This window comes from Ailuropoda melanoleuca, chromosome 14 (genome assembly GCF_002007445.2).
Source record: "Ailuropoda melanoleuca isolate Jingjing chromosome 14, ASM200744v2, whole genome shotgun sequence".
In the NCBI taxonomy this organism is placed as follows: domain Eukaryota; kingdom Metazoa; phylum Chordata; class Mammalia; order Carnivora; family Ursidae; genus Ailuropoda; species Ailuropoda melanoleuca.
The window spans coordinates 70,836,205-70,850,349 of record NC_048231.1 but is presented as its reverse complement, the minus strand read 5'-3'; the positions used below and the strand labels follow the sequence as shown (position 1 = coordinate 70,850,349).

Here is a 14,145-nt window from a genome sequence, read left to right as displayed (position 1 = left end):
GTAGGGGAAGAAAGGGATAAAGAAAGGGGGGTAATCAGAAGGGGCAATGAAGCATGAGAGGCTATGGACTCTGAGAAACAAACTGAGGGCTTCAGAGGGGAGGGGGGTGGGGGAATGGGATAGACTAGTGATGGGTAGTAAGGAGGGCACATATTGCATGGTGCACTGGGTGTTATACACAACTAATGAATCATCGAACTTTACATCAGAACCAGGGATGTACTGTATGGTGACTAACATAATAAAAAAACATTAAAATAAAAAAAATAAAAAAATAAAATAGAGACCCCTCAAAAAAAAAAAAAGATAGTGCTCACTTTGGCAGCACATATACTAAAATTGGAATGACAGAGAAGATTAGCATGGCCACTGCGCAAGGATGACATGCAAATTCATGAAGCGTTCCACGGTTTTTTGGGGGATGTGAGACTCTAGGAATGAGGTTATGTTATGGTGTACAAAGAAGGTAGCTGGAAGGAAATATGTGGTCTGAGGAGTATTTCTCAAGATGAAAGAGAAATGACTGTATTTAATGCCAACAGGAAAGCAGTTATTTGAAACCAGGGTTAAAATCCAGAGGTAAAAGAACATAAAGGCTAGGAATGTTTAGTTGCCAGTGTTTGAGGCATATGGAATTTTCTTCTATATTTCCCCACTTCAATAAAAATGAGTCTTCCTAAAAAAAAAAAAAAAGTGAAGAAAATGGTTTGGCAAGTATAAGCAGAAAAAAGTAGATTGAAATATCTAACAGAAGAAACCTAGCAAACTCAAGGAAAGAAGAACACATTATTCCCATACTTCTGTATATTAATTGTAAATACAGTAATAATGGAATTTCTAGCAATATTAGCGAATCTATACTAATAGTAACCTTGTAGTAACACCTGGAATCTCTACCAAGAAACCAGCATTTTGCTAGAAAGCAGAAGGTTGCTGAAACCAAAACAATATGCTCTAATATTTCAGGTATTCTCCAAGCCTTGCAACTGAAATAAAATGGGTCACTTAGGACAATAATGGCAACTCAGGACCATTAATAGATGAATTCAAACTAATGGTAATAGCTTTTCAAAGCCATCAAGCATATGTAAGGATATCCCCACCATCTATGTGGTAAAAAGCCTTGTGAGAAGATCATCTGCAAGTATGGAGAGTAACAAATGTTTCACAGTACAAAAACTGTGGAAGGGAATGAAAACTCTACTTCAGAGACTAGAACAGCCAAAGAATTCTAGTGAAAGAAATTACTGCTTCTCTCAGGTGGCATATCAAATTCAGACTAAGGCATATACTTGGAAATAGTCATACCCTATATCCTAGCCTCCAAAACATCATGGTAGTCATCTTTATAACTGCAATTCTATGATCTAGTAAGGTAATTTTTTAACATCAGTCTTTTATAAAAGCCTCTACAAACATTATTTTAAGGCCTCGACGTGAAATACATTTTGAAACACTTCATATAGCTATTTTTAATTAAAACTAAAGAAAGAAGGAAAAGACGTACTGCTTCCAAACATGCAATTCAATGAAAAAAACGAGTACTATTTTAATCAACTTTAAGGTATGACTTTTCCTTAAATTTGACTTTTACAATTTATATTAATACATTCCTCTATAGACATCTTCATTTATCAAGTATTTTAAGACCCCAAAACTGGATGTGTATATTTACAAAAAAATTACTCCAAGAGGTATGTTTCATGCACATCATTAATAAACTGGAATAGTACAAACGAATAGCTATGAACTATTATTCCCAAAATTCAAAATCCCTTATTTTGAATCATGAAAGCATCAGGAGTTAGCAAAACAACAAAAGATATTCTTGTGACAGACTACAGTAAAATGAATGCTCACTTCTGTTCGGACCTACAACAAAACCAAAGGTAATTACTATGACACTGACTACGACACATCAACCTACATCGACAGCAGAGCTAAGCTTCTACATTTTCCCTTTCGACAGAGGACTGCTGCAAATACATGTACCAAATAATTTGGGAAATTAAATAAACAAAAAAATGTAAATTAGAAAGTGGTTTGTTCTAGTCTTTCCTTTTTACTTTTTTCTACTTTTCTTTTTTGGGGCCACAGAATACTTTTTTCTAAAAATCTCTGCTTCCATAAGATCAATGATACAATGACATCAAAACATAGTAATTTCTATTTTCAAAAACAGTTGTCTCTCTTACATAATAATACATTTCATATAAGATTTTATCTCACCTGGCCAGTTCTTTAATTAAATTTGCAATGCGTCTTTTGTCTTCGAGACATAAATCCTTCAATGATGCACTCTTTATTCCTCCCCTGCAGAAATTCTAATACAAAACAGAGAAATGTTTTGGTTAACTTTTGCTAAAAACAATTTTTAAGACTTTTTGAGACATCTCTTAAAATTAGCAGAGGAGGTAAAATTTCTTAGACATTTTTTCTCTGGTGTTACAATTTTTTTTTTAAGATTTTATTTATTTATTTGAGAATGAGAGACAGAGATAGCGAGATAGAACATGAGTGGGGAGGACAGGGAGAAGGAGACTCCTGTTGAGCAGGGAGCCCGATGTAGGGTTCTATCCCAGGACCCTGGGATCATGACCTGAGCCAAAGGCAGACGCTTCACCAACTGAGCCACCCAGGTGCCCTGGTGGTACGCTCTTTACCTGTTTCATTCAAACCTACTATGAATTCAAAACAGGCTAAGGAACTGTCTGTCCAGCAGGAGACATCATAAAATTTACATAGAGAAGACCACAAAAGGCAGAAATGTCCCTGCTTAAATATTAGGGATTATTAAGGAAACAACGCTCCCTTGGTGAATGTCACAAAACAAATACCTAATGGAAGATACTGAGAACTTTTCCTACAGTACAGCCTGCAGGCTGCTTAAAAGTACACTGAAGTTGACAGCAGAGGCCCCAGTTTCTAGGTTTTCAATATATCCTCAAGTTCATTCCATTGGGTACTACACCAAAGAGTAATAATAACAGCTAACACACATCTCATGTTTACTGCATGTCAGGAACATTACAAGTACTTTACACTTAACTAATCCAGCTCATTTGTGTAACACTGCTATGAATTAAGTATTATTTCTATTTACGGTGAGGGGACATCTTGCCTCAGATTACAGCAGTTAAAGTAGCAGAACCAGGACTCAAGCATACATCCAGAGTATGTGCTCTCAATCACTGAACTATCCTCTCTTGTATTATAAAAAGTTCTCCCAGTACTTGAACTTCATTAAGAGGGGTCTTTAAAGCAATGAAACTCAGTGAGTCACAGGGAAACTAGAGGTAACATGTAAACTGAAAGAACCCTAGGCATTTGTACAAACCACAAAGTAGGTTAGTCCAATTTCTTCAGGTAGCCAAGGACAATCCAAGACCTCTAAAATGAGTCCTTGAAATACGGATAGCCACAGATGGGGGAGAAAAAGGAGATGGGAAAAAGGAGATGGTAAGAAAATAAAATGAGTTTGGTTCTGGATATGGTCAACTTAAAAAGCTAGGAAGACAGTCATATGGAAATGTTTAGGCAGGAGGCTGGAAATACGGGTCTGGCTCTCAAGTCAGAGAAAAACATAAAGATTCAAACTTTAGCCATATGGTATTATGGATGATATTTAGATTTTTATTATTTTCTTTATACTTTTCTATGTTTTAGATTTTTCCTTAACATTAAAAAATACTAGTTTTTAAAAATCATCTATGAATCCAAGATAATAAATTAAAATTGGTATCTGAAAGGACAAAAAGAGAATCAGAAAGATATAATATTGTGGGAGAAAAAATGTATCAAGAAGACTATGGGGTTAACAGTGCTAATGCTCAAAAAAGCTACAGAGAATGTGTAAAGAAGTCACTCAATTTGGCAATGGGAAAAGTTGCTGAAAACACATGAGAAGATATCTTAGTGGTACAGTGAGTAAAAGAACAAACAAGAGAAACCCTTGCACATGGGCAAGAATTTCAGCAGCATTGTGAATAACAGAACTCCTTGAAAATACAAATGTTTGTCAATTAGAGAATAAACTGTAGCATATTTAGACAATGGAATTCTGTAGGTACTGGCTGTTATGCTACTTATTGACTTTCATCTTCAAACCCACCCTTTCGTGCCCTCCTTTGCGGTGCTGGGCCTCAGACTCTAGAAACCTGACATCTCCTTTGCCAGATGGCTCTCTGTTAAAACCTGCCAATAGGAAGAACTAGAGGGAGAGAAGAGGTTGCTGGAAAAAGAAGACAAGACACAGTCCTTGCAATTTACATCTCATTTCCACTAGTGTCACTGCTGCCAGAGTGTGCCCTGACAAGGAGAGAAGATTCCAGTTTGCAATTTTCCCAGCCCTGGCAGAACCAGCCTTTAGCATGTCTCCTTGGGGACAGCAGTATCAGTTAGGTTTGTTCCCCATCATGAGAAGTCCACGTTCCAGCTCTAAAGGGCCCCTCCCTCAAGCTTCTAAGTTTTAATAAATTCAACTTGCTCTGGCTATTCTCCTAGCCCTAGAGATGGGAGTTGTTTCTTGCAGTTACTACCTACATGATATCTTGGTGTTCTCTGTTTATCTTTCCAGTTCTCCAGCACCAATTTAACAAGTCTTTATTTTAAATATTCTCAGTAAAAAAAAAAAGTGACTAAACTCTGGCTGAAATATAAGTGAAAAGAAATGACATACAGTGGGGCGCCTAGGTGGATCAGTTGGTTAAGCACCCGACTCTTGGTTTGGGTTCAGGTCATGAGATCGAGCCCCACGTTAGGATCCATGCTCAGTGGGGAGTCTGCTTGAAGATTCTCTCCCTCTGCTCCTCCCCCAACTCTTTCTCTCTCTCAAATAAATAAATAAATAAAATGATATGCAGCTATATACAATGTAAATATACCTCATGAACATAATGTTGAACAAAAAAAGCAAATGATGCAATACACATAGTATGAGCTTATTTATATAAAGCTCCAAATATATATAACACTGAACATTGCTTAAAGAACAATTATCTATTTAGACTATATTGGACAAGGGTTGGTAAACTACAGCTGCAAGCCAAATCTGGCTCACTGCCTATTTTCGTAAATAAGGGTTTATTAAAACATAGCCATGTACATTCATTCACATGTTGACATACATATGGCTCTTCATACTACAGTGGCAGAGTTGAGTAATTGAGACAGAGGCCACATGGCTCACAAATTAAATATTTACTACCTGGCCCTTTACAGAAAAAGTTTGTTGACCCCTAACAGTGGGGGGGAAAAAAAAAGAATGATAAACACAAAATTCAGGATGGTATTATCAAAGCAGATGACAGAATAAGGGAAGGATATACCTCTACAGACACTTGGTTTACAATGGCATCATTCCAATTCAAAGGGGGAGAAGAATGGTCTTCTCAATAAATACTGTAGACCTACAGACTGTCAGTATGGAAAAATGAACTGAACTAACTTAACACTATACCCATACTAATTCCTGATGAATGATGGATTTCACTGTGAGAAGTAAAACAATGTGGCTTCTAAAAGAAAGAGAGAACCTGCTGCAAAGAGTGTAGTTGGCTAACAGCCTCACCTAACTACTGCCATACCTTCAGATCCACCGTGGTGTTCACACCAGTGCCAGTGACTGGAAACAGCAGAGGTGCTAGACATGGCATCCTTCAAGAACAGGATTTGCTCTGGGATTCCCCATTAGCCTGACAGACAATACCTCTGACTGCAAGGCAGTGCGAAAGTGTGAGATTTTTCCTAGTCAATTTTTCTTCTTTCTTTGTTCTCTCACAAATGTCAGACCTGCAATAAAATCCTAAGGCTCTCCTTGCCTATTCCTGTTCACTTTACTCTCTATCCTGTGTCAGCTTTTCCTCCACTAACTCTCTTCCATTTTCACTTTCATCGTAGTACCTACTTCCCAGAAGACTTGAACTGACGTAATTACCATTTTTGAAAACCTTAATGAATTAAGGACATAGCTATTGAACATCAATGGCTACAAAGATCACATACAGAAAAACTACAAGACATTATTTCTCTGAAGAGAAACACACAGAGCATCTGCCTAGTTTTGAGGAAAAAATACATACGTGCACACACATACACACCCCACACACATCATTTTTAGTTTTGCAACAAAATAAATACACACATACACAATGCCTACATTCCACTTCTGGGCAAAAAGGAGTAATAGGAACCATGCTTACCCAGAAGCCTAAAACAACCAAAAAGCCTGACAAAATATATGAAAAAGCAGTTTTCAAACATTGGACAACAGGCAGCACAGGAAAGAGATCACTGAAAGAGGGGAACCAAATAAGGTGAGCCATGCAGTTATCCTAGCTAAACTGCCTCTGGAGTTTTCAGGGTGCAATGTGGGGAAACCCAGATGGAGCCCAGCAATCTCAAGTTGAGGATAGAGCTGGGAGTCCAGGAAAGCCAAAGTGTCTAGAATTTGCAGGGCTGAGTCATGGAGAGGATAGAACTGCATGGAAAGAGAGCTCCAGGGATCTGTAGAGGGTTCTCTGCATATCAACCACTGAGTACTGATTAGCATTTGTCTATGAGGAAACCCACCAAAAGCCAAGGAAAGAATAAATGAGAATGTGAGAATAATTTCTGTATTTAATACAGTGCCAGCAATAGTCCATGCTCCCACCAGCCAGAGTGGAAAATCCCATAATTCAAGGGGCATCAGGAAGAGTACTCAGAAGGTCACTGCCTATAGTGGGCAAAATTAGCCCTATATTAAAAGCTGTTCTGGAGTCACCTTTACAAGCGCGCTGGCTGGCTCAGTTGGTTAAGAGACTGCCTCGGGCTCAGGTCATGATTCTGGATCCCCAGGATCAAATCCCACATTAGGCTCCTTGCTCAGCAGGGAGTCTGCTTTTCCCTCTGACACTCCCTCCTCTCATGCTCTCTCTCTCTCTCTCTCAAATAAATAAAAATCTTAAAAAAAAAAAAAAGCTTAAACCCAAGCTTCAAAAAGATCAAACTACTCCCAAATAACTCAACTTAGTCCCAGAAAAAAACTTTAAGATTAATTATAAAAACACAACATATCCAGAACTCAAAAAAAAAAAAGGTATGATTCATGCTGTCTGGGGGCATCCAATAAAAAACAACCAGGCAGGTAAAGAAGCACAAAAATACAATACATAAATAGAAAAATTACTCAATTGAAATCTCTCCATAAATAACTCAGATGATAGAATCATAAACAAGAACATTAAAATAGTTATATTACATATGTTCAAGAAAGTAGAAGACCCAGCATTTTAAGTAGAGACATGAAATATATAAATAAAAAGACCCAAACTGAACTTCTAGAGATAAAAACACTTATATAAAAAATATACTGAATGAGACTAGTGACAGAAGACTATTAATGAATTTGAGACAAAGCAATATAAACCATCTATAGATAAACACAGAACAACAACAAAAAACTGGATTAAAAAAATAAGCAAAAAGCTGTGGAGTAACCTCAAGTGACCTAATCCCTGCATAACTGGAGTCCTCGAAAAATAATAGTATCTCAACACATAATGGCCCAAAATTTTCCTAATTTTATGAAAACTAATAAACTCTCCAATCCAAAAGACTCAACAAACCCCAACCAAAAGACACATTTAGAAAATAAGTTCAAGGCATACTATAATCAAATTGCTTGAAACTAGGAATAAAAGGAAAGTCCTAAAAGTAGTTTAAACTCACATACTAAATACAAAAGAATAAAAGTAAGAATGACAGCAGACTTCTCAAAAACAGTGAAACCAGGCAACAGTGCAATGACATCATTAAAGTACTAAAGGAAAAAAACCTATCAACTCAAAATCTATAACCAGTAAAAATGAAAGTGGAACAAAGACTTCTTCAGGCATACAAAAGCCAAAATATCCATTCCAGTGTACCTGAACTATCATTATATTAAAGGAAGTACTTTAAGCAGATGGAGAATACCAATGATATCAAATGGAAAACAACAGATATGGTAACTACACAGGTAAATTTAAAAGCCTTTTGTTGAGGGGCGCCTATGTTCTGACTCTTCATTTCGGCTTAGGTCTTGATCTCGGGTTCATGAGATGAAGTATGACATCAGGCTTCACGCTCAGCACAGAGTCTGCTTGAGAGTCTTTCTCCCTCTCTCATTCACGTTCTCTCTCTAAAATAAATAAATCTTTTAAAAAAAAACCCATAAAAATAAAAGCCTTTTGTTTAATTATTTGAACCTCTTTAAAACGCAATTTAAAAAAAAGGAATCCAAATTGGAAAGGGAGATGTAAAACTACCTCTATTCACAAATGGCATAATCATATATATAAAAAATTATAAGAAATTCACTAAAAACTATTAAATTCAAATTAATAAGTGAATTTAGAAAGGTTCCAGGATACAAAACCAAATCAATAGACAAAATCAACTGTATTTCCATTCACTAGCAAGAAATAACTCAAAAATAAAATTAAGAAAACAATTCCATTAATAATAGCATCAAAAAAGCATAAAATACCTAATCTTTAAAAATAAACTGAACAAAAAGAGTATAAGATATGTACACCTAAAACTACAAAACGTCGCTGAAAGAAATTAAGGAAGACCTACGTAAATGAAAGCCATCTCAACATACACCATAGTCAAGAACTGGAAGAACTGATATTATTGAGAATACTCTCCAAACTTATCTGAAGGTTTACTGCACTTTCTATCAAAATTCAGGCTGACCCTTGTACAGAAATTGCCAAGGTGAATCTACAACCCCTATAGAAATTCCAGGGATGCAGAATAGCCAAAATCTTGAAAAAGAAAATCTAACTTGGAGGACCTACATCTCCTGACTCCAAAAAATAATTTCTTGGTATTGGCATAAAAATAGAAATGTTAATCAATGGAATAGAATCAAGAATTCACAAATAAACCCTTACATTTACATGGTTAAGGGATTTTCAACAAGGTACCAGAACAATCAAAAGGAAAGGAATAATCTTAACAAATGATGCTGGGACAAGTGGATATCCACATACAACAGAATGAATTTGGGTCACTCCATACAAAAACTAAATCAAAATGGATCAAAGACTAAATGTAATACCTAAAACTATAAAACTCTTAGAAGAAAATATTGGTGTAAATCTTTAAGAACTTGAACTAGGCAATGATTTTTTAGATATGACAGCAAACCACAGGTAGCTGAAAAAAACTGATAAACTGGACTTCAAAATTAAAACTTTCATGCTTCAAATGACACCAATAAGAAAGTGAAAGATAATGCAGAGAATGAGAGAAACTGTTCGCAGATCATATATCTTATAAGGGACTTGAAGATGGAATGTATGAAGAACTCTTCTAACTTCATTAGTAAGAAGACAAATAACCCAACTGAAAAGTATCTGAATGGACATTTCTCTAAACATATATAAATGGCCAAGAAGCTCATAAATAAATGATTATTATTAGTCATTAGGGAAATACAAATCAAAACCACAATGAGTACCTTTTCATACTGACTAGGATGGTTATAATAAAAAGGATGGCTATGAATTGTTGGCAAGAATGTGGAGAAACTGCAATCCTCATTCATATGTTGCTGGTAATATGTAAATTGGTATAGCCATTTTGGCAGTTCATCAAAAGGTTAAACAGAATTACTACATGACCCAGCAATTCTACTTCTAGGCAAATACCCAAGAGAACTAAAAACATATATCCAATCCACACAAAAACTTGTACATGAACTAATTCATAGCAACATTATTCATATAGCCAAAAAGCCTAACAACCCAAGTCCTTCAACTGGTGAATGGATAATTATATACTCAGCTACAAAAAGTAATGTAGTAATAATACATGATACCCCATAGATAAACCTTGAAATCATTATGCTAAGTGAAAGAAGCCAGCCACAAAAGGCCACATATTATAGGATTCCATTTCCATGAAATGCCCAGAATAGACCAATCTATAGAGACTAAAGTAGATTAGTGGTTGTTAGGGGCTGAGGTGAATAAAAATTGGGAAGTGACTGCTAATGCATATGGAGTTTCTTTCTGGGGTGATGAAAATGTTTCGGAATTAGATTGTGGTGATGGATCCACAACTCTGTGAATATAAAAAAAAAAATAATGAATTGTACATTTTAAAAGGGTAAGTTTTATGATATGTGAATTATAGGTAAATCTGAAAAAAAGAGTTGAATATTAAAGCAAAAGTAATAACAACGTATTGGGGATTTACTTATAGAAGTAAAATGTATGACAATATCATAAAAGTCAAGACACAAACAGTTGAAAGGTCCTCAAAATTACAGGTAAAGTGGAAAATATAACTTTAAATAGGCTGTGATAAGTTAAAGATATATACTATAATTACCAAAGCCAATGAAATAGCCCAACAAAGAATTACAGTTAGTAAGCCAATAGAATCATAAAAAAATATGGACTTAATCCAAAAGAAGGTCATTGTTCAATATAAAATGCACAAACCATTTTATGAAAAAACACTTTCAATTTTGATAAGATCCTGCAAATTCAACTACTATTCACATCCCAGTGTAAAGTGGGTACAATGGAGATCCAAGTAACTAAGCAGGCCTTTTGGGCAAGTCACAATTAAATCCCACAGACTACTAAACATAATCATCAGTAACAAACTAAATATTGGAAATGTCCTCAAGAATGTTAACCAGGATTAAAAAACATTTTCTCTGAAGGGGTTCAACAGTAAATACTTTGGCTTTCTGGACCAACAACATTATGGTAGCAACTCTACCATTAGAATAGAAAAGCAGCAATAATATTAAAAGAATAAGTATGACCATGTTCCAGTAAAACTTTATTCACTTAACAGGCACCAAGGAAATCAGGCCTATAGGTCATAGATTGCCAAACCCTGACTTAACCTGAACAAAAGGTAAAGTAAAATAAACCTATCAGGTAAGGACATGTAGCAGAAGAATGTACAGATACTAACACAAAGGCAAAGATGAAGGAGAAATAAATGACTGGGCTATGGAGTCTTTATGATACTTTTAAAGTGAAGGAAATAATAATAATAATAATGCAGGGAAATTTTAACAAAGTTTCTTTCTTATATATAAAGGTTTATACATCATCTAACAAATTCACAAGAACAAAAATCATAAAGCACACTTAATAAAAGAAAAAATGGTTGTCATTTTGATTTACTAATTTCACATAGATCAGGATGTAGGTCTTTTGAAACATACTAAAACAATAAATTTTTCTTAACTAAGGCTTAAGCAAGCCTAGACATTTTAGAGCAAAACCTCTGAGTAATCTACATATTCATAATGTAAAGCATTCTAGAATCCTCCTTACCTTTTAAGATTGCTTGTAGATTATCTAACATTCTTTCAAAGACTCTTCTACCCTTTTCTGTCGGTAATTGGTCAGCATAGAAAAATCACTTATTGGTCTGCATTTATAAAGATTGGAGAATAAGGGGAAAAAAAAGACAAATTACTGACCTGTTCATCTACTGAATCTCCTGCACCTTTTAAAGACTCCATGGAGATTGAAGCGGCAGTAACCCCGGAAGTCTTAAGCTTAACATCAGCTTTTGGACTTAACTTGTGTCTTGATTTGGTATTTCCTTCTGTAGAAATTCCTAAGGATTTCCATCAAACAAAATATCAAAATTATACTTTATCCTCTTAAACTCACCCCCCATGAAGCTCTTCTTTGACATACCTCTTTATGGGACCTGACAGGGAAAACTCTTATTTTATAAACTTCATTTTAAACCTCTTAGTAAATAATGAATCATGGAAAGATTATATTCTGAATACATTTAAGATTCAATTGAAATATTTTTAAAAGGTGTATGAAAATTCATAAGTCACATTAAAACCAATAAATTACAACACACAATATATACCTTAATATAGGGGAAATTAAAAATCTGATTTTTCGCATAATTAGGATACCTTCAATGGATCAGTTTTACTACTCATTTAGTAATAACCAATAAGCTTTAAAGAGTCTATCACATAAACCCTATATCAAGAAGTTTTCTCATTTTTCTTTGAATTTAGGCTATTATTCATAATATAAAATGTAAGAATCTTTTGCTCTTTAATAGATGAATGTAGTGTTCTACAAATTCATCAAAGGCTCACTTGCCCGACCAGCCCCTAAAATAAGGCAGTATTTCAAAACTTAGTAAGGTCTAACTACATTTTTTTTTAAATTACTTTCCAATGGATTGTTCTGCACATAGTTATTCCTGCAAAGTGGTCCTACTGTTTTATTTTCTCCTAACACTTAAGAAGCAAAGGAAGCTTACCAAATTAATACAGAAAATCATACCTGGAACATATACTACTGATTGTTCTTCATCAGAAACTATGAAGAAGGTCATGAAGGAAAATACTAGAAAAGATCATCCAATATCCAAACACTGCCTCTATTTGTACTTCTAATCCCTAATTTCTTTTTACCTGGGAATTTATAACAAACTTTTAAAAACAAAACTAGAAAGGAATGCATGAGATAAATGTAGCAAAATTAGTAGTCCTTTAAAGTTTACCTTTACATATTCATAACTATATGTTTTATAAAATTTTTGAAAAGCCTTGTTCCATAGAACTTTCATCCATGCTTATTCCCAACTGAGATACCCTACCCTATAAATTCTGTTAAGTTCCTTTCATTTTCTTTCCTTTAGTAAACAAGGAGTTAAATGCTCCAGTTTTTTTTTTTTTTATTGGAGAACTGGTAAGTTATTTTAGACATGAATAAATAATTTCAAAATGAGCTTTAGCTTTGAAGAACAAACACTGTTTGAGGGCAAGTCAATCATGCAAACACAAAGGTTTTATTCTTCTGCAGTGCATTCATGAAAGGTCCCAAGAAGCCTTACTATTTAACAAGTGGAAGAAACTTAAACTTTTTTTTTTTTTAAAGATGGGTAGCGGGAGAGAGAATCTTAAGCAGGCTCCATGCCCAGCATGGAGACCAAAGTGTGGCTTGATCTCACAACCCTGAGAATATGATCTGAGCCGAAATCAAGAGTCCGAGGCCTAACCGACTGAGCTACCCAGGTGCCCCACAAGTGGAAGAAATATAAGACAAAAAGAACGATTTTGAGTTTCAAAAGGAGAAATTTAGAAAGGCTAAGATCATACCACTGCTACAGAAGAAGAACCAATATAATAAAGCTTTCTTTTCAGAAACAAAATTTTATTCAGAACTCTATATCTAGATACGTCCACAATTTGATAACCTTCTTTTACACTTCTGTGAAGTGTCTAAACAAATTTTTCCAAATGACTTAGAAAATTCCAGTTTTCTGTTCTTTTACAAAATGCTTTCTTTTCCAAGATTTCTAGACAAATTTATTAAAAATTTCCTTCCAGGTAAAGGCTGGAGTAAAACAGATTAAATAACATGTTCAAAAACTCAATATATTTCAGTTCAGGAACAACCACAGCTATAGAATCTTTTCAAGGAGTGCTGATTGTAAATGCTTAGGATCCGTAGAAGAATTGAGAAATACAAAAATGGTGCTATTGTCTGAGCCACCAGGTGGTTTCTAATAGCTCTCTGCAGCAGCACACATACTATCACAGATGCAAGACTCTGGCTGTTAACTAGTACCCCTAAACTTGAAATTCCCTCAGACATCGGACATGGAGCTTAGAAAATTTTAAGGGGCGTAAGACAAGTAAACAAACAAAAATTAGACCCCACTAAACCAAGGAACCTGATAGTGGGTAACATTGGAGCAGAGAGAATTTATAAGTTCACTGGCACCCAATCTAAAAGACTAACAAAATGAAATTGTGCAGGCTCTTCAACAGCAAACACCAAGTCATTTTTTTTTTTTAAATATCCCTTGGGACTAGCAGACACAGTAGGCACTCAATAAATATTTAATTATTTGCTGTTGGAGATATAGACAAGAGAAAAGGTACCCAAGGGAAGAAAATTCAAGATGATTCAGGACAAGCTCCAATTGGCAGTGTCCTCAATTAGAAGATACAGTTGTGATGAATTTGCAGAATATTCTCCAAAGCTGACCTATGGAAAGACTAATGTAACTGAATCTGGGAAACACACTACACTTCCCTAGAATAGTCACAAAGAAGACTGCTCACAGCTGGAACAGACCAGCCACTGAGGACCCAAC

At 35.1% G+C, this 14,145-nt stretch overlaps 1 protein-coding gene and 1 non-coding gene across 2 annotated transcripts in view; one reads left to right on the top strand and one right to left on the bottom strand.

Annotated features, from left to right (window-relative positions):
* The window catches only part of KIAA1328 (KIAA1328 ortholog), a 323,965-nt gene that overhangs the window by 304,713 nt on the left and 5,107 nt on the right, over positions 1-14,145 (bottom strand). The window contains 3 exon segments of the mRNA XM_034643054.1: positions 2,230-2,324; positions 11,483-11,622; positions 12,324-12,359. Of these exon segments, the coding sequence (XP_034498945.1) occupies positions 2,230-2,324; positions 11,483-11,622; positions 12,324-12,359 (271 nt within the window).
* Positions 310-414, top strand: LOC117796234. The gene has a single exon (XR_004620600.1). It is a non-coding gene; the product is annotated as a U6 spliceosomal RNA (small nuclear RNA).